At 42.7% G+C, this 26,317-nt stretch overlaps 1 protein-coding gene across 2 annotated transcripts in view; it reads right to left on the bottom strand.

Moving 5' to 3' along the window:
* KCNIP1 (potassium voltage-gated channel interacting protein 1) overlaps window positions 1-23,282 on the bottom strand; it is a 296,724-nt gene extending 273,442 nt beyond the window's left edge. For both annotated transcript variants that reach the window (XM_003642076.6, XM_040647085.2), the window contains exon 1: window positions 22,982-23,282. In XM_003642076.6, the coding sequence (XP_003642124.1) occupies window positions 22,982-23,069 (88 nt within the window). In that variant the 5' untranslated portion in view covers window positions 23,070-23,282. The remainder of the gene's footprint in view (window positions 1-22,981) is intronic.
* Between the last annotated feature and the right edge of the window lie 3,035 nt (window positions 23,283-26,317).

Below are 26,317 nucleotides of genomic sequence, written 5' to 3' on the forward strand. Positions count from 1 at the left end.
CCAGCAAGTAAGCCTTTCAAATAAGCCCCTGCCAGTTTGCCCTCCAGCCCAGCCCAGCCATGCTGGGTGAAGGTGAGCTGCTGCTCTTCCTTGCAGCAGCCTCTGACCCCTTCATATCCCACACAGTCCCAGTGACTCTGGGATGCTCAGGAGTCAGTCACTTGCCTCAGAAGAGCAGATGCTCCTGATCTCACTGAGCTTGACGGCCAATGGGAAGTGTAAAGGCACAGAGCTCGTGCTGCAGATCCCAGCTCAGTTCCAACACCAGCTCAGGAATCCATCCATCCCTCCTCCTCACCTCCCTGCTCATGGTTACCCCTGACAGCAGGAGCCGAAAATTTATTCAGAGCTCTTCCAGATTTACCTCTACCCAAAATAGATAACTGCATGAAAACAGTTATTTCCCTCCAACATGGACACATTGTAAGTACATGAAAAAAATATCTTACACAACCATCACAACTTCTTACACAAACTTCAATGAAGTAGAATTTTCCATCTGGGTAAGAGATATTCTGATTGAAAACAGCTACTGCAGGAGAAAAACATGCATACACACATTTGTCATCTCCATTATTTTGTACTCTTTGCAAATCCATATTAAAAGGGAGAAGGGTTCAAATGCAAGAAGTCAAAAACTCTTTTGTAGAAAGCAAATAAAATATACAGGCATCACAGATGTCTGCTCTTATTTTAAAATAATACATTGTCCATTAAGCATAGTTCTCCTTAATGAGAAACTGTTGTAGATGCTTTTTCCTTCACACGTTCTCTTAAAGCAGAAAGGTTTTTTAGCAGCATGCCAGGTTACTGAAATACTTTTTGTAAGCATCTTCCCATTTATTGTCCGTCTGCTCAATTTTAACTCACTGAAGAGTGAGACCGAGTTTTCCTAACACTCTACAAGCTTCCTACAGCAGCACACAAGGAAGCCATACACTCCACAGGTTTTTGTTTTAACATTATTGGACTGTACTGTCAAGTCAACAATAAACCTGAACTTTAAGAAATGCTCTTCTTCCAAGATGTGGCAAAACATATCGCATGAGAAGTGCCTCAATATAAGCTCCAAACGTGGCCTAAGGCACAGGCCAACAGATCTGCCTCTGTTCCCACAGCCTTGATGTGCACCATCTAGCCTCATCAAAAGGAGGCTGCCTCCCTTTACCTTCTCCATAAGAATAGTTTAGCTTACAATGGATGCTTAGAGTACATCTGAACCTCCAGGGTGTTCTTCCTTCTTTTGTTGGTCCTCAACAACTCTGTATTACACGATAATACTTTTGAGAACATCAGAATTGGTAACAACACAAAGTCTGAAAGTTTGCTATACATTACTCAGCAAACCACCTGTGATGGATCAAGCAAAGTAGCCCAGAAGTGCACCCCCATAGGATTAGTTATGAACAGATTTGTTTAGCAAATACATGCTTATAATCACAAAGCAATCACACAACTTCAACAGCCAGTAAATCTCCAGGAAACAGTGACAATTTATATGTGCCTCATATAAATGAGTTCACATGCCTTAGTGAACTGCCCAGTGCTATCTGTACAACTGCACAATGCAGGTATGACAAAAGAAGCCATCAGGGAAAATTCCAGAAATAAAATAACAGAAATAAGACACCTCCAGAGGAAAACATGGAGAGTCCTGATCGGGAAATAACTACTGATTGGGTTCCAGGCAGGTGCACACAGCTCCCTCTCAGAGCACCAAGAATGGCTGCTGTGTGCATCACAACACTATTAGAACAGTAACAGTGCTAAAGCCAACTGGAACATGAAAGGAACACTGGAAGAATAAGCATAGATTTTAGATCCTGATTAATAATTTACTTGTGCAGGCCATTTGTATTTCTATAGGAATAACACTGCTTTCCTGGAACTATCACAAATCCTACTTTCCAAGTGCTGGATTGGGAGCAGCTTTTCTTGCTGATGCCAAACAAGGTCTGGATGTGGCAATTCTACTGTAGGAAGACAGGAAAAAAAATTAAAAAATCCAGCATAATTCTCAAGGGAACATGCAAAAACCTCTAAAATGAAACTCATCCCAGAAGTGAGAAGATAGTTTTCTGGATAAGGTGAACTCAACATCAATCAGCTTTCAATAAGGTCACCTGGCTCCGCCTTTGAAAGACAGCAACAATGGCAGCTTTAGGGGAACTGAAGGGATGCTGATCCATTACAAAGTCATCCATCTATCACCCATGTATATGGTGACCACCTGCATAAAGTATGGCTGGCATGGTTACCTCCAACCATTCTTATTTGAGCGTGCTGCTAACCGGGTCTGTTTTCACTCCCCAGTACTCAAAGTAGCAGCAGGACAGTTAAGAGAGAAGGTTGGGGTGCCCAGGATTTCTCTCTCATTGAATACAGAACTGCACATGGCAGTCAGACACCTGCCAGACAAGCAACTGCTGCCATGTTCTTGGTAGTCTGTTGTTGTTGTTGCTATTGTTTTTTTTTTACTTATTTTAGATAATGAAATAAGGAAAAAAAAACAAAAAACACAGCACCAATTTGTGGCCTTAGAAGCCATACAGAACAATCACCGTATCATACTTGGAGCAGTTTCTGTATCAGAAAAATAGCCTTTGTGGTTAACCAGATAACTCCACACATAGGAGATGAAAAACCTGAAGTCAGAAAAGATTTCAGTTGAGTAAAATATGACGGTAGGTTTTGCTATGAGGCATTTTTCTGCTCACAGTGAAAGGGTTGGTAGGTGGCAGAAAGCTGCACCGGGCCACACCAGCTCCCCTGCAGGAGAAAGCATGACACACAGTCACGCAGCTCTTCTCAGTCAGAAGACACAACTGGCAATCATCTCCAATTCCTCAGAAACTCGAGGGCACAAAGGGGACATCAGAGGAGCTACAGAGCAAACTGCAGTTTTCTTTTTACCCCCCAATATAATGGCAAACTGTAAAAATGCTATGAAAGCACACCACACGAAGGGGCTTTTTATTGCATTTTTTATTTGTCTTTATATATGTATATATACGGATAGCGAGACAGATCAGAACAGGAAGGCCCAGAAGGACTGAGCGCACTGACAGTAACACACAGCAGCAGTCACATAATGGGCTTAGAGAGAAGCACAGAAAACTGCCCAAACTGTACATCAAAAAAATAGAAAATACTTATAAAGCTATGCAATGAGAATCAGCCAAATGGGTTTTTATCATCTCATCTCCAGAGCAACATAAATAAATACATTTCTATGGAGAAAGGTGGTTCATATTCGCAACACAGAAACCATGAAGGTCTTCTTCCAGGTCTCTCAGTGCTCATGTCTGTGATAGAGTGGCTGCTGGAGCCTGAACTGAGGCTGTGGAGGAAAGCTGCAATACCTCTGCCTGCTGTACAGAACCCCCTTTCCTTCCGAGATTCCTCCCACACGGACTGCTCTCTGGGCTGGCTATCACCACGTCTCAGTACAGATAAGACCATAAGCAGAGAACTCCTCGGCTCAAATCCTGTCTGTCTTCTTCTCCACGTGAACTTTATTACGGAGTTCTAAAATTGTACCATCAACAAGAAATATGAACACAGCTGAGTAGACAAAAATAACAGCAGGGCATCTGTAATTCCTCATAGGGCAAAGAAGAGAAGCATTAGCTTGATGAACCATAGTTTAAGTTAACATGCTATTTTTAAAAGTGTCTATGCAACTTGAATGTCCTTTAAAAATTTTATATTCACCCTTTTCTTTCTGGAGATGATCATAATGTCAGACCTCTGAACACAGGGTAAAACAGCAACCAGATAGGAAAGTCCTGCCTCAAAACACAAGGAGATGCAGGGACACCAGACTGTCTACAGATGAGTCAAAACAGTAGGCACGTATTTTAACTCATTAATAAATAAAGCTTAGACACGTACATTTGTGCATGTATTTTTAACAGTGCTGTAACAATTTACTTGGCCTGCCATATAGTTGTGTATTTATATACACACACAAGCACAAGTTTAATTGGGAGGAACGACCATTATCCTTTAAAGCCAAAGGAGACAAAGGTACTTTTCATACCAAAACCAGCAACTATTTCCATAAGGAATGTTATAGTTAAAAAAAACAACACCACCAAAACCCAAGTCTTTCAATTAGTCTTGGTGGACTGTCAGACGCAAGACAAATAAAGGAGTATAAATGCAAATGAATTTGACACTCTCATGGCTTTAAAGTTCCAAAACTCTTTGAAGTGTTTTTACTAAGAAATACAAACCAGTGTGACAGCTGCAGAAACCACAAAGGGGCACCAAAGACTGCTCCACTGTGCCCACAAGTTACATCAGTGTAGGTTTCCAAGCTTCACCTGCAGTTGAGATACTACACTGGGGCAGGAGGAATATCTTATACTGTCAGAAGAAGTGTCAGTCAGCCTTAGGGAAGGCTGTGTTTTTCCTTTTATAGCTACTGATGTTTCTTCTCCTCCACAGCCACTCAAATCGTTCTTGCAGCCTCACTAGCAGAGGGGAGATAATTCATTGCTTCCTTGACTGCATTTAGTGGAGCAATGAGATAGCACCAACAAATAGAACTTCTGAAGATGTTAAAATAAGTTACAATCAAACATGCAGCCTGAACTTGAACACCTCATCACACACTCTTCAGAGCTACCATGTTGGTAAGGAGCCTCACCACTCCATAACTCACTAAAGTACTTCCTCACACCTCAAGAAAGCAGTTCACATTTCTTTATGGTCAGGTAAAAGCATTGCTTATTGTCTGACACTTGCTCAAAGAATCCCATGCAAGCAGTTCAGACTGATAGAATCAAGTCATCCTGGCAGAAATGAGATCGTGGGCCCATACTGTGGTGCCACTGCCTTCAGACACAAAGTGCCCTCAGCTTCCCAGTATTAATAATACTGGGAAAAAAATAGGGTCAACTGTGTGCTGTTACTGCTGATTTCAGCAGAAGCATCAGGGCTATAACAGACTCATGGCTGTTAAACACAGCTGCAGCTTCAGGCCAGGGCTGCAGAGTGACGCCTCATTTTAACCTCAGGTCAGGCAGACACTGACTGCATATGACCAAATTCCAGTCCACCACATCCATCTCCCAGAAGTCACATACTAAACCGTGTTCAGCAAAATCACAAAGAACCGTGTGGTGTTCTTAATTGCTATAACATTAAATGCTTTGCCAGTATATATTTCAATACGTACTAGGTAACTAGCAATGGAGAAATCTGCAAATGCAAGGGATGTTACAGAAACAAATGCAGATTACACTGCATGCGTGTGGCAGAACAAAGCTGAGAACTGGATTTAAAGCAACAAGTCAAGAAACAGTTGGGATAGCACCGCACTGGTAGTCTCGTAAGTGAGTTTATGTAAGAGGTAAAGGGAATGCAACACCTTCAGTAATACACTGCCTTCTCAGAAATCTGCTTACAGGGATGAAAAAAGGCTGGCAAAGTCAAAGAGCCTTTAGAAAAGAGCACCACGAACCAACAGAGCTCCACTAGCAGTATTTGTGGGTGAGGCTTTTAGGAACAGACAAGTCGGTGCACCCTGTGCAAGGATGCGAGCTGAAGGTGGGCTGCAAGCTGGCTGCCTTAACACACAGAGAGATCCAGATGGCACCAAGTGTGTGGCTGTCAGCATGGGGCACCTCGTAACCACAGCCCTCACAGACCCCACTTATTTGAATAAAAATCCTAAGAATTAAGGAGCTCCTTCGAGGATGTCTGATGCCCAGCTGTTTTGGAACAAGATTAATAACACGCTTGTTCCATTATTTTACAGTCTGAAAATCAGCACTCCTTAGGTGCCCATATGTGCAGAATTGACCTACATGAAATGCAGCAAATCATCCATCTAGCCGATATTCAAATGCTTTCATACAGTGCTGAGACCCTGTATATCATACAGCCATAAAATACAAAGACTTGATGCAAAGGCAGCATCGAAAAAAAGACAAACTGGTGACACTTCTTGATCTCAAATAAATGTATAGTGATGTATTTACACATTAAGGTTAGGAAAAACATTTCTCAGGACAAAAATGAATTTAAAACAAGAAAAAACAGATTATTGTGATTCTTTGTCCCATCTTTTCAACCCAGCTTGATTCCATACCAAAAGCAGACACCGGCATCTGATTCAGAAACCTAAATCCAGAAATTAACAATTTATGTGACTATCAGAAAGGAAGGTATAATTCTGAGCTACCAAAATTAATATATGGTTGGGTTTTTTTGCTTTGTTTTTCCAGGATTCAAGAGCAAAGCAAGTAAAGCCAGTACAGAATTAATTCTATAATGCCATTCTCATGTCACTTCGGCAGTTGAAGGAAACGTAGTTGTTTACAGGGGGCCAGCAGCACCAGAGCTCTGTTCTGTGTATTTCCTAGTAGCTGGAGATGCGATCAAAGCTGGCATCCACTCAAGTTGCTACTGCAAAGCCACTGTGCTTCCTTCCAAGTCATACCCATGGGCAACTGTACTCCCACACCTCTTAGCAGAAAGCTTGCAAGAGAACGAGAGCAGCTCAAAAACAGAACAAGAGATGGACTTTGCTGGAAGTGGCACAGTTTAACGTGAACAAAAAAGCATCCCTACCGGGGAAGTTTCACTAACAAAAGCACAAGGGGTTTTTAATTTTCAAGTTCTCTTCCCTCTGCACCATATTATAAATACAATAATTGCTTTTCCTCAATTTCCCTCATTCTCTGCCCACATTCTAACATATACTCCTTCACAGTGGTTTTCATCAGGCAATAAAACTCAATCAAGCCTGATAATTTTTTTTAAGCCACTGTTCCCATTTGGCTTCTCTTGCTTGTGCCATTGTATGAAGCAACCAGTCATAATTAACTGGTTTTTGAAGGCTAAAGGAAGCCTTCCTTCAGCCATTACTTCAGCCCTGAGCCGCTCAGTGTTTATCATCCTTGTCTGCTGTCTCTCTCATTTCCAGCGTATTTTTAGAATCTTTTATTGCCATCTCTTATTCCCCTGCTAGTTGTAATAACTCATTTTGCACCTTGGCCTTTCCGATTTTATCCCTACACGCTTCCACTATTTCATCTGTATTAGACTTTCACAGTGCTTATCTTCCTGTACCATCAGGATCACTGCCTGCCCTTTCCAGCAGCAATCAGCTTTCTTCTATCTTCTTCCCAGGAGACTCTATAGATCAGCTTCCCAGACCTGCCGAAATCTCCTTCTGAAGCCCTCTGTTCCATCGTGCTTCTACTCTCCTTTCTCCACGTACAGCTGTGATCCCTGTCATTTAACAAGTGCCATCAACTCAAACCTTTTTTCCTCAATTCACCCTGAAAATACGCAGTTCTGAACAAAGAAAAGACAATTAATTCAGTTTATCAATAAATCTTCAATTTTTCCTGTACATCCCGTTCATCTTTCCATCTTTCCAGGAGATCAAAGGAGCTACGAATACTGCAACCCAACAAAAGAAAGTCTGAGGGGTAAACACCAACACAATATTTAGCAGTCTGTTTTCATACTAAGAAAGAAGTTAACAGCCTGCTCAGCTGATGACACAGGACTGCTCTGCAGTCTGATCCAAGAACCTCAAGATCCAGCTAGTGTGTAACTGAGACAAACTTTTGACTCCCTTGCCTCTAACTGTAGCAATAAATACAAGAAGCTAGTGTTTGAATATGGTAGAATAGCGTTTGAATATCGCCAGTAGCAACTCTCCATCATAAAAACATATTTCTACAGATTACACACACCCACCCCCCAAACACCTCTGCATTTCTCATCATGCAGCTACAAGCAAGACAAACAGTATTTGTATTGGAAGTTACAGAAGGGCTATAGCACAGATTTGATTTAAATGCTAATTCACACTCTAACACCATTAAAACTATAAACATGGCTGAAAAGATAACAAGAAGGCAGGCCAAGTTTTCATTACAGATTGGAGAGCACAGACTGTGTATCAGTACCTCTTTTTAATCATGAAAATGGTGGGATTTCTCTTTTCTGTTTATGTGCTGCTTTAGCAGACACAAATGAGAGTCTTGTCTTTCCTGGGCAGGGATGTAGCACTGGGGCTATCTATTTCTCTGCACTTATTTTCTTCTTTCTGTTCCAATTTATCTTTCTCTTGGCTTTTGCACTGATTTCTTGTTCCATTTCTCACTTACTGGAGACTTATTCTCTCATTTCAGTGACTTCACTCCTGCATAACTTGTTTCATAAAGAAATGCAGCATTATAAACTCCAAAGGAAAATATCTATAACGCATTTAATAGTAGGCTGAAAAAAATACTTGAACAAAGCACATAAGCAGAAAAATACTAAGATGTTTGTGTTTCACATGACCATTCTTTGCAGAACTTTGTAGATATTTATCACTTACCAAATCTACTTCAGTTTTGTCTCTCGGATCCATTATTCTTAATTAAAAAACATCCTTCGTTACTTTGTTTTAGGAGACAGCAGTCTGAAGCCTAACTCAGAAAACACTACTTCAAAATCAAGTAAAAAAGTAGTCCCTGTTGCGTTGAATTCTGAGAATGAGAAATAAGAGTCTGTTTTAATAGCTGCTAACCACACAGCACTGCTTTAAGAAGACCCCCCCATGCTTCAATTCACTTTTGAGTACAGCACTACCAGCTATCAGTGAAGAACTCCTCTCCTTGTGTACTCAATAGTAAGAGAAGCCAACCCTGCATCAGACAATCAACAGACCCTGCTGCCATGCTACTCAGATCACTTCTTTTTTGGCAGCCCTGGTCATTTCCCTTGCTCCCTCTCCCCACAAAAGAATAAACACAGAACTACCATACCCGCTGCAATGACACTAACCAACCTACCCAATTAAAATGCACTTTCAGTAAGTGTAAGTCTTAATACTTGTCATTAATCATAACCATTCCCACACTAAACCTCAACTCCCATCTCTAATTACTGTATTGTTGTTACGGTGTCATTTGAAACATGATATACGGATGGATCTACATCTTTAGTGCAACGTATCTTCTGACGAGCATTTACAGATCAAGATCTCTGAAACCAAGAAAAATTCTACATGCTACCATTAGGACAAAAGAGGCAATATGCAGCATGAAAAAAACAGACAAGCTTCTACACCTTCACTTTTCTAAGCAAATAGTTGATATACTTCATGTCCGGGTAAAAAAAAAAAAGAAAGTATATAAAGAAATGAACTTCTTCCTCCATAATACAAACCATAAAATTTCTACTGTCTATTTTTACATCTCATTAAACTCTCAGATATCCTACTGGTACTCCACTCGAAAAATCAAAGCTACTCTGAGAACAATCAACTGCTTCAACACTTGGCAACTCGTAGTTCTTAAACGCTGCAGATAGCTGCTGTTTGATTATATGCTACTGGGTGACCAAGAGGGCTTGACCTGAGAGTCAGTTCTTTTCTAACCCAAAGGCATTAATACTCCAGCAGGCTGCTGAGGGACCTCATGTTCTGAAATGCTCAAGTATCTCAACAGCTTCGGAGTTACCTGCCCTAAAATACCTGCAGGCCTGGTCACTGAGGTGCTCTGATGGCTGTGTTGGTGTTACAGCTAACCCAACCTTTCCCTGAGCAGTCAGACCTGTGTCACTACTCCTCCTCTGTGAGCAGTGTTCCCTTTGATGCAGACGCAGCTCTCAGCTCAGCACTGGGAGCAGGCTCACAGAATAGCACTATTCTCCTTATGAAGTGGATAAGGAAACGAATGGTTTGCTTCCAGCACAGATATTAAACACCTATTGCCCCTGAAAACCAGGTTCATATTTTTCACAGAAGTCAGGGACTTCCTGCTTTCAGATGGAACACCACCTCTCATTCTAAGGCTGAATGATTAGGGAAGTGAGGACCTGCTCATCCCTCCTTCCCAACACACATACACTGCCAAAAATTCAATTAGTTAAAATGAGCAGAAAACATAATTTATTATTAATCAAACAGATTACTAGGAAAAAAAAAAGTAATTTAACTGATCAAGCCCTGTAGAGGACTGGAGCAAAGGTTTCATTCAGACAGCTGCCTTCACCAAAGGCTGCACTGAAGCAGAACGTTATCTGTTAGATAAACACACAGCACTTTACAAAGCCCAGTAATAAGGAGGCAGCCACCGGCCTCCATTTGTCAGATCAGCTCCTGCTGGCTGGCATCTTGCACAGTTTACTATTTAATTCATTCTGAAAAGCAGCATGTAATAAGCTATCCTGACACATATTTATTGGGTGCTCTTCACAGCACAAGTGCTGTTAAATTGCCTGCTGCACATCAACTTTTCACCATCAGTATTTTCAAATTGCACGGACTTGAGAGTCTTCAGCTCTAAAAGTGAATACCCGAGCCCTGGAGCTGCCAGGCTGTTAGAAAAGCAGGGTCTTTGAATAAAACGCACTGCCAATAGTAAGTTGGCCAGTAATGCTGCTTTCCCATACCCCCAGCAGGCATGATTACAGAAGCAGTAGATAGGTTTTCATTAAAATCACAGAGGATATTAGGGTGTTTACAGAAGGCTTGCATTTACGACCTTTCATTTTGGATGAGTGAAGATGGTCTAAAAGATTATTTCCAAGTTTAATGAATTTGATAAAAACGTCATTAACTGTTTTTTCCTTGATTTCATTAGTTGTTCAAATCTTCCTGCTGCAATAGAACCCCATGCAGAGAGCGAGAGGTCTGCTATTGGAAAGATTAGCATAATATGCTTTAAAAAACAAAACAATAAAACAAGCAACCAAACAAAAACCTATGCTGAGCAAGGGATGCTTCGTACTTACATTCTAAAGGCACTTTATAACTTTGCTTTGGTCTTTCAGTCTCAAAGTTACTTTGATCTGAAAAAGATAATAAGGTGGCACTGCATGGATTAATGGGAGAACCACAGAAGAACAAAACCATGAAGTAGTTTGTGAAATGTAATTGTGAAAGCAGAACTCTAAAAGGTCTGACTGAAACTAGCTGAGAGAGAGCACAGTTTTCCTTCAGTGCCAAATCAGTTTCTCTTCTCATCTTATAATACAGCCTGGTGGGAGAAGGCTCCCACTGGGTGACGTGGTTAAGTGTGCTGCAGTTGGACATCCATAGCAAACAGATCTCTTCTTAGCTAAGCGTCCCTCCAAGAGCCATCCTGTGCTCCCCTACTCTGCGTGGCTCCAGTGAGGGCAGCCTAAGGTGGAAGGGGAACGGGGGCAGAACTTGCACGTCTCTTCCTTGGCAGATTTAAGATAAAGTCATTTGCTGAACATTAAGAACCAAATTAAACCCAACTGATGCTCATTACAATTAAGCATTGTCTTCCCTGCCAAGATGCATGAGACAGGTTTTTCTATAAAGCCTTCTTACTAAATGAATTATGTGCAGGAGTACAGTGGCACTAATACAAAACCATTAAAATGAATGTCTCCAGCAGACAGTTTCCTTGGCTTCCTTACACTGTATTGAAATTCAACAAGAAGAGCAAAAAATTAACAAACTAATGAACTTATGTAGAAAAAAATACACAGGTTGATACAAAGTTTAAGTTCCAAATAAAAGATGAGGCTTTGCCATTTTATACCTGAGCATGGGGAACAGCAAATTCTTGTTAATGCTTTACCTGGAAAGGAGATGGTAACCAACACAATTCTACACATTGGGAACTTGAAACCAAGCATAAATTGCAGCCATTCTTTAGTTATGACTGGGTCATCCCCATTGAAGAGTAGCCATTAGCACCTAAATGATCCATTTCCCTTCTCTCCTTCTTCTACATCTCCAAATCAAAATATCTATTTTATGAATTTAACAAGATGAGCATCTCATACAACTGTAACATGAGTAGAGAAAATGAAAAAAAGCATAGTTTGCAAGCTGAGAAGAGATGCAGTATTTCTGGCGTGGTAACAAACTGCAGCAAACAAGGCAGTAAAAAACCAACAAAAAGCACCCTCTGCTTTGCGATTCCATCCCACGTTTTCAATGGGCTGGTTTTGCTCTCATTAGAAAAAAAAGCCAACTTGAACTTCTGCACAGAAAACAGAAACTGGGCTTTCATGCAGGAAAGGAAGTTGACTTAAGCTGAGAAACAGTTTTTGCACAAAACACTTCAAAAAAGGAAAGAAAAGGTAGCTTACCTTAATAGCTGCACAGTTCACTAGGGCTCCTAAATCAGCTGGAAGTAATTCTGATGTTTGTTGGCCTACAGTAACTGCATTCACCTCCTGAGCATGCATCAAACTTGTTTCCAGTGGATAAAAATCCTACTTAGAAGCTGCTGCACAGAATTTAATTTGGCTTGAGCAGATATTTATTTATCACCTTCCCCCCCTTCTCCTTTCAAGAAGAACATAACGGAGCCCTATGATCTCTGTAATGCATTGCTTAATATTTGTGTAGCACTGTAGCAGGGAAGTGATGCATATTAGTAAAGATGCACCATGACAACTGCTCACAAGGAATATTTCCTTGGCTTCTCTGTGCCTTTCCAAGCTCATGGTCCTTTCTCCTTCTGTGTCACACAACTTAATTCTTCAATGACTGCAAGATCAGAAATTAAAGCATCCCCCATCAGTTATAGTGCATTTGACTTGGCCAGTATATATATCTACGTTAGCCGGCTGCATTAATAGCAGCTTTGTTGAAGCTACTGTTTTAAAGCACACCTAAGTAGGCTCAGAGTATGTCCCCTTCCAAACTTGTTTAACTGCTCAGATAAGTCAATGAGACTTGCTCTACGAAGTTTACAGCTGCTGACAGAAGTCAATACTTGCAAAGAAGGAAGCATTATTTTACAGGACTCCATTATATTATTGTGGTAGTGGAATTCAATTTAGCTTAATTCTCTGAATTTAGAGCTCTGCATTAATGCCAACCACTGTGAAAGAAAAGGGTTTTTAATGTCAGTTCACTTCTGAGAGGATGTTTTAGAACCACATACAGTTTTCCAATTCTCAAGTGTTTAATCCAGCAGTCAAACGAGCCACAAGGCCATACATTTTTTCAGTTCTTTGTGCTTATGGTATCGCTTTTAGAATTCAGGGCCAGAATATGAAGTCTCAGACCACTGTTTTCTTGCATCCCCTTACACCAAAAACTACTGCAAGGGAACTCTGATTTTGCTTCTTGGTTTACACAACACAAGGCATTCCTATGGCAACATTAACAAAGTGAATTCCATCTAGAGAACTTAAGTCCTAAAGAGGAAAGGATCAGCTTCCGAGTACTATCTGTGTATATGCACTCCTACTTTTATTTGCTTAGAATTTATCTAACTGCCAACTACTCATTACTTTATATACGCACTAATGCTATACCCAGGTATTTGTTGTCAAGAGGTTACTATCAACATTTGTCACAGAAAGCATGCTAATGTAATATTTAGCCTTCCTGAGCATCTTTTTATTAAGCAGGACTTTTTACAGTCAGTTGGACACCCTGTACAGATAGGGATGAAGGTAGGAAATACCTCACAGCACTGCTGCAGCTTCACAAAATGACCTCAGTGGACTCTGCTAGGATTCTCACTGCAGAAGCGTATGCAGCTAACAGTAAGAAAACCCACAGAGAACTTAATTTACACAGCACCAATGGAGGTACGTCAAAGTTGCAAATGTTAAAGTTGAATTGCAGTCCAATCTGATAGAAAAAACATTAAGAACCAAACTAAAAGACAGAACTAAACCAAACTGTTAACAGAACGAACTCTAACAATGTCACATAGCCTCCTGAAATTCACCCCAACTGATCTTTCACTTCAGCAGTGCTCAGACTTTGAGGGGCAAACAACAGTTTGATGCAAGAGGGGAAATGGAGCTCCGCAGCAGTTCAGTACAGACATCATGCTTTATCCAGTTGGTCACAGCAAACAGCTTGATTGATACTTGGTCCAGCTGCTCTGGACAGAAGCAAGCACTTACAGACCCCGTAACCACACCACAATGCCTAAAATGTTACCTGAAGTGCAACAGCAACATTCCCTCCTTAGAAAACAAAGGCTTTATTAAAAACCAACAAATCCTACATACGAATTAACAAATATCTCACCCAGCAGGAATGCTGTTCTCTGCAGCTTCTCACTGGGCTTCTGGGACTATTTTTAGCTACTTTGGAACATCTGAACTAATCCAAACGGTCACGAATTTACCACAAGAAAATCCCTTGAGTTTTATCATTCTGAAGTGCAATTCAGCGGTTCATTTCATCTTAGAAAACACTGTACTTCAGACAGCAACGCTCAACAACTGTAGTGAACATGTTTTATTGAAACCATGCTAAGTTTTAATTTATTTTCTTTGGTGATTACACTTACCACATTCTTCAGGGGGTGGTAAGGCCACAGATGGCTGTATTACCATGCAAACATGCTTGTTATTTTTGGTTGTTTTGTTTTGGTGTGTTGGTGCACACACTAAGAATTACTTTATCCCTCAGCATATGCAAAAGGACAGCAGTTTCAGTCAAACAGAAGTTACATCATACCAGAGTCAGATCCACAGCAATCTAGAAACTCCCCTGATACATCTTTGTAATACATCACAAAGAGAGTCCCCTTCGTGACAGATCAGTGCTCCAAGTCCTGCTGCTCCCAGACAAGGAAAACAGGCCTCCAGTAACCATCTGCACTTCTACAGACCCACAGGATCACGTATGTTCTGTTTGAACAGACTTAATAGAAGGCAACTGTAGGAGCAGCCATCACAAAGGACAACGCCAAAGATGCATCGCCCAAGAATAAATTCATGGTTACCAACAAATCGCCACTGAGTGCAGTGGTGGTCTATATTCAGATTATTCTCTTTAATGCACAAAAGCACATCTGTCATTTTCAGTTGGGTTTTTTGTTTTGTTTTTTAATAACAACATACATCACCTTCAGCTACTTAAATGTTGATTTCGGCTTTGTTCAGGGAGACCACAGTGACTGGATACCATGGTCAGAAGTAAGCACAAGGCAAGTATTTCTGGGTATTGGACAAGATAGCCTTCCACAAAGCTTACTTTCTTGTTTCCAATTCCTTTCAAAGGGATGTAGGATTCAATGGCATATGGGCAGTCAATGTCAAAATATACAGCTCCTGAAATGGATGCTCTCGACTCATCTTTACAATTCAATGCATGATGAGTGCATCAGTTATTAACAAATGGAAACCAGAAGAACAATATTTGCTTAAAGTCTTGCTCCATAGCCACAGGTTCAGAGCATCACCTTTGCAAGTAAAGACTACTAGAAAGCCATCGGGTGTTTCTTCATTTGCAGGTCTGATAAGCTCAGCTATCTGATGTGCTCTGGAAAAAGGAAGCTTTGTCAGAAGACATCCAGTTCATGCTGCCCCTGCTGCCTGGCAGATATCGCATCTACACTGGAATGCCTGTAATATCAGTACTTGCCTGTGTACCAAAATCCAGGTAAGTCTTAAAATGGAATAAAAAAATTTGTATATAGATACATATTTACAATAGCTTCATCTAACCGCTCTGTAAGACCAGTGGCCCTGAATTTCCCACAAGACAGACAGAAGCTTTGAGCAGACTCCAACTGCCGTACATCATTTCTTTGCTATGCAGAATGACTCTCTCCGCATCTACATCATATCCATGTCACCCTTTATGGTCTGCTTTGCTGCACTCCATCACAAGCGAGTCTTGGCTTAAATAACAGTTCCTTGCTTAAGAACTTCACAGCAGTTAGACAATAATATTTAATAAGCATTTAAGCCTTAATTCTCCTCTTACCCCACTTCCTAAAAATAGTGATGGATAGAAGTAATCATTGCAATGTGCTTCCTTTTTTTTTTTTTTTTGGCCTTCATAAAGTGCATTTAACAATCTATAGTGTACAAATAAGTTTCCCTAGAAGTGCCAGCTCATTGTCTCAAAAAAAAGAATGCACATCTTGTCCATCAGAGCTGCCTTCACAACACAGCCTGTGGCCTTCGTGCTTTTCCTTCCCATGAAATACTGCAGATGAGTTAGGCTTGTAATGGTGACACTGCAGAGGTGGTGTTCAGCCAGCAAATGTTTCTCTTGTTTTCCTATATTTACGAACAGATAAAAAACCCAAAATAAGTAGAATTGTTTCCAGGATGAACACAGGACGCAGCATGAGTTATTAACCCATCAATTCGAACACCAGCCCTTGAAGCAAACAGCACATCTTCCTGCTTCTGAAGGAGCGATTAGCTTCCTGATGACTGCATAAGTGAGGCTTTTTGCAAACTGAAAGGACTCCGGTTATCACAGCTCACCACGCTGCCAACAGCAATCACCGCAGCACCCGGAGTTAACACGTCTGCAGTATGGATTACATTTACACAATGCTTTTACGCATTGAGCCTCAAATTGCTTCTCACAAAACAAGAGATAATATCCCTTTCAGAGCAACTAAACACACAATTCATCAGTCAGGGAGCTTGCAAACATTTTCAGAGCCAGGAACAAAACTCACCGACAGTTATGAGTTTCCCCAAGAAACTTAACCTAAGGAACTGCCGCTCACTGTGTACATAAGATGGTGTGGGGAGCAGACAAAAATCAATATACCGCAGCAAACAGACTTTAAGTAGGAATTCAATAAGTCTATTTCACTTTTCCTTTGTTAGCTTAAAGCTCACTTAGTTTCCCCCAGTTTTATGTCGGAAATGAGGGATTTGTTGTGCGCTGCCTCCCCTTGGGCTGAATCCGGATGGTTCTCGCTCAGTTTTAAAATCTATAGTTGCCTTTTTACTGCTTAAGGATGAGAGAAAAGACGTATTTTACTGTGTTACGCTAAGCATTTTGATGTAAAAGATCTCAATATTAAATTCCACCGAAGCAACATGCTTGTCTTCTCCAAAATGTAAATGCTCAGGTTGCTCATGCTTTTCTTTTTATTATTTTAAGAGCTCCATGCACTTGTTGGAGCGCTGACGATGGAAACCATCGCTAGCTTTATCAGGCAGTACTTCAGTGCTTCTCCTTGGGTAGACACCAGGAGCTTTGTCTTTCACATTTACAAAACATAGACTGTACCTTTCTAAGCACTGCAATTTACCATTTCATTCCTCTTTAAAAGACAGGCTCATCACAGCTTATCGCTAAAGAAGACACTGAATGTTTCACAAACATCAGTTAGCAAGTTAAAGTGAGCACACTGCAACAGACAACCTACCCGGGTCTCAAGACTTCAATCTTCTTTCCCCTACATCTCCCAAAGTCGGGAATTTGCTAACGAAGTAAACAAGTTTATGAGGTTCTCCTGCAGTTCCCTACTGATGCTACAAGCAACATCCCATGGCCCTGCCGGCCCTCTGACCCGAGCCCCGCTGGCACCGCATACAACCACGACAGCTGCTCCTTACTCGTGAAACAGTGGGAAGCACAACAACATTAACAGCACCTAAATTTATCTGAAGATTACCACCATCCTCCTCCTCCATTATTATCCTTCCACGAATTGCTTTTATTTAAATGAATAACAAGGAGACAATTTCAAACTCTTAGAACTCCATTTTGGCCTCACAAGAGGAGCACCTCATCAGTCCTGTGACGGCAATTTCTCTCTCTCGCTCTGTGGCGTAAGGCTGTTGCAGCGAGATTTAAATTTATAAAGGAAAGCATAAATCACTCTTATTTTAAATCTCAGACTACTTAACTTCTAGTTATCAGCATTAATATACCCCACCTACGTGCCTTGCAAGCCAAATGTTGTGAAAGTCATCACAAGGAATTAAATTAGAAGTTCTAGCCAGCTGAGAAGCAAAAGTCAAATTATAGATGCAAGCTATTGGTTTTCAGTAAAGCTGAACAAGTGTGGAAGAAGTTGCCCATGAATATTCATTCCAATTACCTCATGAGCTTAAATACTGCCATAGTTAAAACCTCTCCCTGCCCACTTTCAGTTACATCACCATTCATGAGCTTTACTAATCATACTGAAGCAGCAAAAACCGATGTTAGAAGAACAGGAACCCCACAAAGACGGCAATAAAGAAAAGTCAGGAAAGAATTTTGTTTGCATCCCTCACAGTGGGACTCCTGCTCAGGCCCCACCAGTTTTACCAGGCACTCAGCACGGACTAGAAACACCACTCGTGTTCTATTGCTGGCAGGAAAGTGGTCAACATCTGAGAAGATAAATGAGAATACATACAGAACGTTACCCGAAACAAAGAGTTGAGTTGCAATTCCTGGCTGGCTGTGAGCATAGAAAAGACCGGCAAGCTTTACTTTCACCATTTAGCACTGTAGCATCCGAGGTAACTTAAAGATAGAAGAGAACTTGTACTTCAAATCAGCACATGAATTGCAAATTCAGGATAATTTAACACATGAGCAGCGGGGGCACAGATTCCTTAGCCCCTGGTCTTAAGAAAAGCCACCACCACCACAAACACCCACACATCTGGATACCAAATGTCTGTAAATCATGTCAACAAACTAACAGAATTGCTTGTCTTCTCTTTAAAACAAGAATAGACAATCTGCAGATCAAGTCATCAGTTCCACACACAACAGAAAAAAAGTATCCTAATTATTATAATCAATGTAATTAAATTAGATGCCAAAATACACTCTGGTTTCCCCCTACACAGAGGATATTTAACTAGTCACAAGACTTAACAGTATTCCTGGCTATAAAACACTGTAGATACATGCTTATTGCAAAGTACCATTACAAAACCTCCTTGGATAGCATCCCAGAAGAAAAGAGCACATTTTATTGTTTTCTGAATTAAAAAAATAAAATAAAATAAAAATCAGATTTTGGGGGCTATTCTCTTGCAAACAATTTAGTCCTTAGGCTTCCAGCATACGTGCAGAGACTCTGGTTTCTACAACCACAGGTTGTAGAAGTTTCCACTGCCTCTGGTTCTAAAATCAGGCTTGCTTCAGGTGAGAGACAAATGAGAAACGTATGCAAGCATATTTGGGTTATTCAAGGTCTGCAGTATTTGTAAAAAAGATTCTTTGTTTGCAGTTTATTTTTCATAGGCAGACGCATACGCATAACCTGCCAAACTGCAGTGCCTTCTGCTCAGTGACTCATGCAGTTGGGTTTGTCAGTATGGAGAAGAGCAAACAAACCCATACCACACACATACCCAGGCAAGAGCTTCTACCAGCCAGGCAACTGAACAGGAGACCTTCATTGGTTACTTAGGATCAGGCACTAACCCTCAAAGCTTCAGTAGCTGCGGGCTCTTCTCCGCAGGATACACAGTGCACACAGTTGCACCGCCTCTCATACTGATGGCCCCTCTCCAAACGAGGCTCTATACCAGCATTTTTAGTACTGAAACTTCCATTTACTCTAGGTGGTCCTGAAAAAAATACACACACAAGGTCTAACGTACCATTCTTATTAAAGGACTTCACAAAGCTCTGAAAGTTTTATAAAGTAAGCATACACATAAGAGCCTTTACAAGAGCCCTCCGAGTAACAGTTCCTAAGCTTGCATGCAGTGGCCAGAATTGAAGGGGTGAAGGCAGGGTAGGTTGGCTACACAGCAGCAGGAGAATGAAGATGTCCTCCCACATGGGACACGGGTGCACTAACATCACTTGAACAAGTGCAGTGAACTTTCCTCCATCTTTAGGGATCTAGCATCCTTGCATTTTCAGAGGCTGCAGTCACAAAGCCAAACGCAGTGCCACACCAGTATACTCCCAAGGAACAACACTGAGCTCCACTGAGGACACAGAGCCTACATGTGACTGAAAGGGACCGTGCACCTCCCTTATCATCTCGCAAAACACCTCTGAAGAAAAGCTGTAATTTGGATTCACAAAGTAGCAGCAAAACAGACCACAGCGCAGTAAAACACTCTGAATACTTTTCTTTCATGCTGGAGAAGGCTGTGGGGAGAGCAAGACGTTTGAAGACTTTATCATTACACTGGAACAGATAATTAGGCAATTAAAACTATGAGAAGTGAACAAATTACCAGTTCCAGACGAATTGCTTTGCAGAATAGAAATGGGAGAAGCGAGAAAACAGAGCTGAGAGCCGCTGGCAAGCATTTTAATAGCACAAGTGAAAGAGGGGCAGCTCGGGAACAAAGGTGAAAGGGTAGTTAATTTGCAGGAGCTTATCTGCTCCTCCAAAGGCACGTTTTGAAGGGGCTGGCCCCTTAAATAATCTTATCCTTAAATAATCTTATATTTCACGTGCTGACAATCAGAACACATTAACAGAAACCCAAGAGGTTTCATTCCAGCTTCATTCTTTGGTCACCCCACGAGGCTCTCCTGCACTGTGCTCTTAATGCCATCAGTATCTCCACACACACACAGAAGGTGTGTTTAACCATCCCGCTCCATCAGAAACCTCAACGAACTCACTCTGAGCACTTAGGTTCCTTGATCCCATGGCACTTAGGATGAACCACCATTTCATATTCCACAGTAGGGACAGAATAAGAGGACACACGAACCTCACCCGAAACCAGTTAATTGAGATAACTCTGCTGCTGCAGAGACAAGAGGAACCCACAGAGTGCAGCTAAGGATTGCCTCTTGTTGCACTGCAGAACAGAGTATCTCCCACTCCAAAAAGCCTCAAGAAGATGCAAGTATACGAATGAATCCCATGCTTTGCAAAGGATTTTCCCCATAAAATTTGTTTAAAAATAATAATATTAAAAAATATATTAGGCAGTACTCAGACAACGAGGCAGGAATGGGATGAAGAACATGGAAGATGTAACTTGTTAAAAAGTACAGAATACACAACAGTTTCTACTTCACTGCTTCACATCTAGAAGCTTGACTAAGAAATACAAAACAATAACCACTAGGATTAATGTATCAGCAAACATCAACTTAAAACAAGCAACCAAGCCCCTGATGGAGATTTCTGATCATTGTCTTTCTAGGTAAGAGTTTCATAGCTAAAGCTATCAAAATGCTCGTCTTCAGTAACGGAGGTCTCTAATACCTATGAAACAAACTCATTCACGTGAGTGAATCTGACTCTTCCAGTACAAAAGACAAGCAGATCACTATGGGGGAAAAAAAAGTTTGAGCTTTAAATTCTTTGAATCCAAGAAAGCCACCCCTTATCTAATCCAAACAGCTTGAAATGAGACATTACCATAGGAAAGATGTATGTAAAACTGTACGACTGCTTTGGCTGCCAACGAGAAAGGCAATGACAGCGCAATGACAGCACAGTTCCGGCATCTTTCAGAAGGGGGGAAAGCCATGTATGTTTACTTTGCACTGTGATTTCTAGCTCACTCTCCAGTGCTATTCTGCTGTCAAACTCAAACATTCACGTGTTCCATTGTCAAAGCAAGAAGAGCAGTAAAGAAATGAAGGTTGCTTCACAATTCCTCATTAAGTGAGCTGCACCACGTGCACACGTAGGGAAGCACTACCAGAACACAGATTCCCCCTTTTCTGAAGGGGAGCTCAAGAAAACAGCACAGTTTATTGCCCATCACTGAGCAGGATACCACTTACATTCCATCCTCTCCTGGGAAAAGCACAAATAAAAATCAAGCCCAACAAACAGCCTACTGACATACAAATGGTCTCGCAGGCAGCACTGCACCACTACTCTCTGTTCTTCAGCCATGGTAATAAGGTATTTTTGAACCTCTCCCTTGTTAAGTATTCAGGCGTTAATCATGAATTATAACCAACATCTGATAGCTCCTTTCTTTGACAGACTTTTACAAGTTTTTAATCTTTAATCTGCTGCTGTTCGGCAGTCTGTAGATGACAAGAAAAACGCGGAAAAAGAATAAGTAAATACAAGAAGATTAAATTTTAAACTGATTGAGGTTTTTTAAGAGCCAACCTGTCTGGTAGCCTCGATACAAAACAGAGCATTTTCAGGTTCTGTCTTAGGTTGACAAAGAGTAACTTGCATGTTTTCCCCAGTTTCTATGAAAACGAGGTGCCCATGGCAGGGGGTTGGAACTGGATGGTCTTTCAGGTCCCTCCCAACCCAATCCATTCTGTGTTTATGATTATATTTCAGTTCTTGGCACCTCCACGTTTTCTATTTTCAAAGTCAGCTCAGTCTGTTTTTGTTTATCCTAAGAAACAACTCAAACACTACAATTCATGTAGGAACACACGTGTTTCAGACAGCCACACACCACAGAACATTCTAACATTACCCACAAAATTAATGCTTCTTTATGTCATGACTGTGAAAGCACTACAAAAAACTCCAACATTTGTATCAAATTCTGCATAAGAGCAGCTCTTCGGTCTGACACAAATCTCTCCTGTGATAGTTTGTTCTGAATTTTCTTACAAATCCGAATCACAAAAACCTTGGCCAAGTTCCTACACGTTGTCCGCACTCACACGGGCCAGCAGCAGTCAGACAGTTCTGCTATCGGGGACACCCAGCACATCACCCCTGCTCATTTACCCACCTGCTATAGGCGCATCACTGCAAAAGAAGACAGCAACAAGAAGAGTGTGGTAACTTACCTCAGCGCACCGTGACCGGAATGCCTTGAATTACAAAGAAAAACAGACCATTTCTTTTGCTTATTGTTTGCACTTAATTAAGAGGACCGCGTACACAAGTTCGGTGCTGCTCCACCTGCACACGATAAAGGTGCGCGGGGTGCGGGTGAACGGCAAATGGAGTTAAACCAAAGATACCAACACGCGCTGAGCGGTGACCTACATCTGCAACCAAGGAATACACGCGCTTCAAGCAGCTCACAGAAGCGCTGGAGAGCAAACAAGACGACAGGGAAGCACCGATCTGCCGGCAGTCCTGAACTCTAACCTGCAGCTGCCCACCTCCTCCTCAGAAACGCCTCCGGCGCGCTGCAGCTGCCGGGCACAGACACAAGGTTACAAACCCCACATTACAAGCAGTTACCAAAAGGCTTCACTGCACAACTACAGTCCGCGCACGGGAACTTCTCCGGAGCAACCAATTCCCCCACATGAACAAGAAAAGCTCTGAGGAGACAGCAACGAACTCCACCACGAGCGTCCTCAGCGCCTGCAAAACTCCTCCCGCGCAGCCCGGAGCGCAGCAGAGCCCGGACCGAAGCGCTCCCTTCACTCGCTTACCTTTGCTGAGAGTGCCCGTGATAAGCTTGAAAATCGTCTGAGCGAATTTGACAATCCCGTGCTTGCATCTCTTGGAACAGCCGCTCATGGCTCAAACGCGGAGGAAAGGTTTTCTCACAGGGTCCAGAAATATCAAGACAGAGTTCTATGGCAAAGTTCAGTTCGTGCCGCGCTCAGAACCCCGCTCTCACGCGCCGATCCTCAGTCTCCGCGCTCAGCTTCGCTTCCCTCAAAGCGCCGGGAAAGGTCGCAGAGCAGCGCCGCACACCCGCCGGCCGTTACAGGTGCAGCGCTGCGCCTCAGCACCCAACGCTGCCCGGCTGGAAGTTGCAGAGCGCGGGGCGGGGAGGAGGAGGAGGAGCAGCCGTGTGCACGCGCCGTGCCGCGCGGGGGGACCGCTGCAAACGGGAGCTGCTGCCTGCAGGCTCTTCCCTTGGCGTGCTTTCCCAGCTGACTTCAGCTAGGTTGTCAGTGCTGCTCTCACCAGGCACGAGGGAACCGGGAAATACTCTATGTCTTACTCTACCAGCGCTGTACTCACACTTTGTACGTAGAAGACTGCGGAGCATTCCTAGCAAAACCCGCTAGAAACAGGAAAGCGGTACCGAGTCCTTTTCCACCTGGCAGCCCCGGGCTTACCGGCTCAGCCCCGCTCGCACACCGGCCCTACAGCCGCTCTCGCTGCGCGATGGTCGCCCGGTGCAGGCGGGCTCCGCTGGCTGCACGGCGGCTCTGTCCCCTAGCAACAGCCGCAGCCCGGGCTGCTCCGCTTCAGCCCATTGTTTCTGCGTGCCCGGAATACTTGCAATAAAAAGAGCTGATGTGTCCGCCAGCAAAGCGGAAATACCTCTGAGCTCCTGACCCCACCCGACGTGAGGCATCTTCACACTTTAATCTGCGCTGGGTTCCTCGCAGATGCATACTGATAAGTGAAGGTACGGTGTGTGTGTCCGTCCCGGGCTGCAGCTCGGGGCGGATTACCTCACGGTTCCGCTTCCCGCCCGCTGCCCCGGCACGAGGCGGCAGAGCCACCTGGCGCCAATCGACACCTGTGGGCAGCAGCAGCAGCTGCGTCCCCCACCGAGAATAAAAGCGCAAGGCACGGCCCCGCACCGCGGGGAGCCGACAGTTCCCTCCGCTCGGGGCACGAGGCACCGTCTCGCCCTGTGAGTCGCGCTCCCGTCGGGCGGAGCTCGAGGCTGTGCCGCACATCGCCTCGCGGTGACGGAGCGGTGCTGCCGTGAGGGGCCGCCGGGCCGCTCATCTCTGCTGCCCCACCGCCTCCGCTGTCAGCGGCGGTCCGTACGGCCCGGAGACTTCGTTATACAGTTATATCCTCTGCTGTAAGATAGTATCTCTGCCTTCTACACTGCAGATTTCCAAGCAGTAAGGGAAGCAGTACCGAAGGACGTGAGGGTGGGTATAGAGAAGAATTAAAATAATAGTCAGCAGCTGTAAGGCCTCGGTGGAAAACGCTGAGAGCCGCTTCTCCGGGCAGCTCGCGGCTCAGCAACCTTGGCTGACTGCACAGAATGAGCGGTAGATGGGGGGAAAGGCAGGGCTAAGGCACTCCTTCACAAAGCCGGTCCCTCAATTCCCAGAGAGCCGACCGAAAGCTGGAAATGAGATTCAACAACAAGGCCATAAAATGTCAGTTGGGAAATGAAGGATTCAGCAGGTTAATTGTCTGTATCAGAAGGTTTGCATCATGTTTAATTGCATATGTATGCATATATATTGGTATAAATTGGGAGGGGGAAACAATGGACACAGATGAAGAAATGGAAACTGAGAGCTCTTCCATAGCAGGAGAGGCAACAGTATTGTAACCCAGACATCACTTCATGCCTCTCCAGCTCTCCCAGTTTCCCACTGATTTCATCTGTTAGCCTCTTTTGGCCCATACTATGCAGGAAGATGGGCCAAAACAAAACAAAATGTGTGACAATAGGAGTGGGTTATCTTAACAACAGAGTATCATGAAAACTGCAGCAGGTGCAGCAGAGTGGTAGAGCCTTGCAGCCCTGTAAAGCTGAGGCAAAGCTGGAGTTAACCAGGCAGGAGTTTCCGTACCCAAAAGGCTCTCTCAAAGCATTCCCCAGAGCTGATAATCCTAAGGACTACCCAAAGATATACTGGACACGCTACTCAATGCCACGGACAGAGCGTGTGAATGGGAGTTCAGAGGCACAAGTCTGATCTGTCCAATGGTTAGTCCTTTTTGCTAAAGGAATTCAATACTTTTAATAGCAATTCCTGAAGCCCTCACAGCCTACTGTGCTAAGTGCAGCACAAACCTGAAATAAGGAGAGATCCTATTCAAAAATATTAAAGACAAATGAGAAGGAAACGGGGACACAGACAGACGGATAATGAAGCATAGCAAAGTAAGATAAACCACTCCTCATGGTCATGGTTAGCACTGGCACAAGGTATGTGCAAGGTCATGTGTCCTTAGTGGGGAAAACATCTGAAGACAGAAGGATAATGATTTTTATTACCTTTTTTTTTTTTTCCTTTTATGTCACAACTGCAAGAGCCAGCATAAGAGGAAATACAGAGCTGCCTACTTAAAATTTAACATGATAGTAAATGAAGGCTGGTTATAAATGTTGTTTTGAGGCATGAATTGAGACACTGAGTAAAAGATTGTGTAGGACTCCAAATTCCTTACTGATGTTGTGTGGGGAAGAGCACAAAGACAGCTGATTGTAGTTGCAGGTAAACACAGCTGGTCTTTAGAGACTGGCTGTGAACTTCTCTTAGATGCAAAGGTGTTATATCCCTGACCTAACATTTTTATAATGGGCCATTTCAGAGTACAGAATGAACACTGACAGGTAGTGCATCTTTCCAGATTTGACTCCAAGTGTAAGGAGATCAAAGTTGGAAAGACACACAAAAGTAAGGTTACTCAAATGCAAGACTGAGGTGTAGGGGGAGGATTTTTCCTTGAAGGCTTTCATGTAATCAATTCCAAAACAATACAAAATGTATTCTCTATTTTATGTGGGCTTTCCGCATGCTTAGTACAAGACTAGGGTAGTTAGAGTACTCTGGAATTCAACTGTCTAATTCACATACCAGCTTAATTTTCTGTATGTAAAATCTGAGAGCAGTATATAATAAGTGAATCTTCATCCCAAAGGGATATAAAAATAAATGCATTGTAGGAAATTGTTCTTTCTTAATTTGCCGTTCAAAATCACCGTGTGAGTGAGAGGTGAAAGTATTCCCTGAATATATAGGGCTCCTAAGTTCAACCAGGGGTTCAGCCAGTACAGTTCCCACTAACATCAAAGGCAGTTAAACCTATTTACATAAGGAGAGAGTTAA

This window comes from Gallus gallus, chromosome 13, assembly GCF_016699485.2.
Source record: "Gallus gallus isolate bGalGal1 chromosome 13, bGalGal1.mat.broiler.GRCg7b, whole genome shotgun sequence".
Lineage (NCBI taxonomy): Eukaryota > Metazoa > Chordata > Aves > Galliformes > Phasianidae > Gallus > Gallus gallus.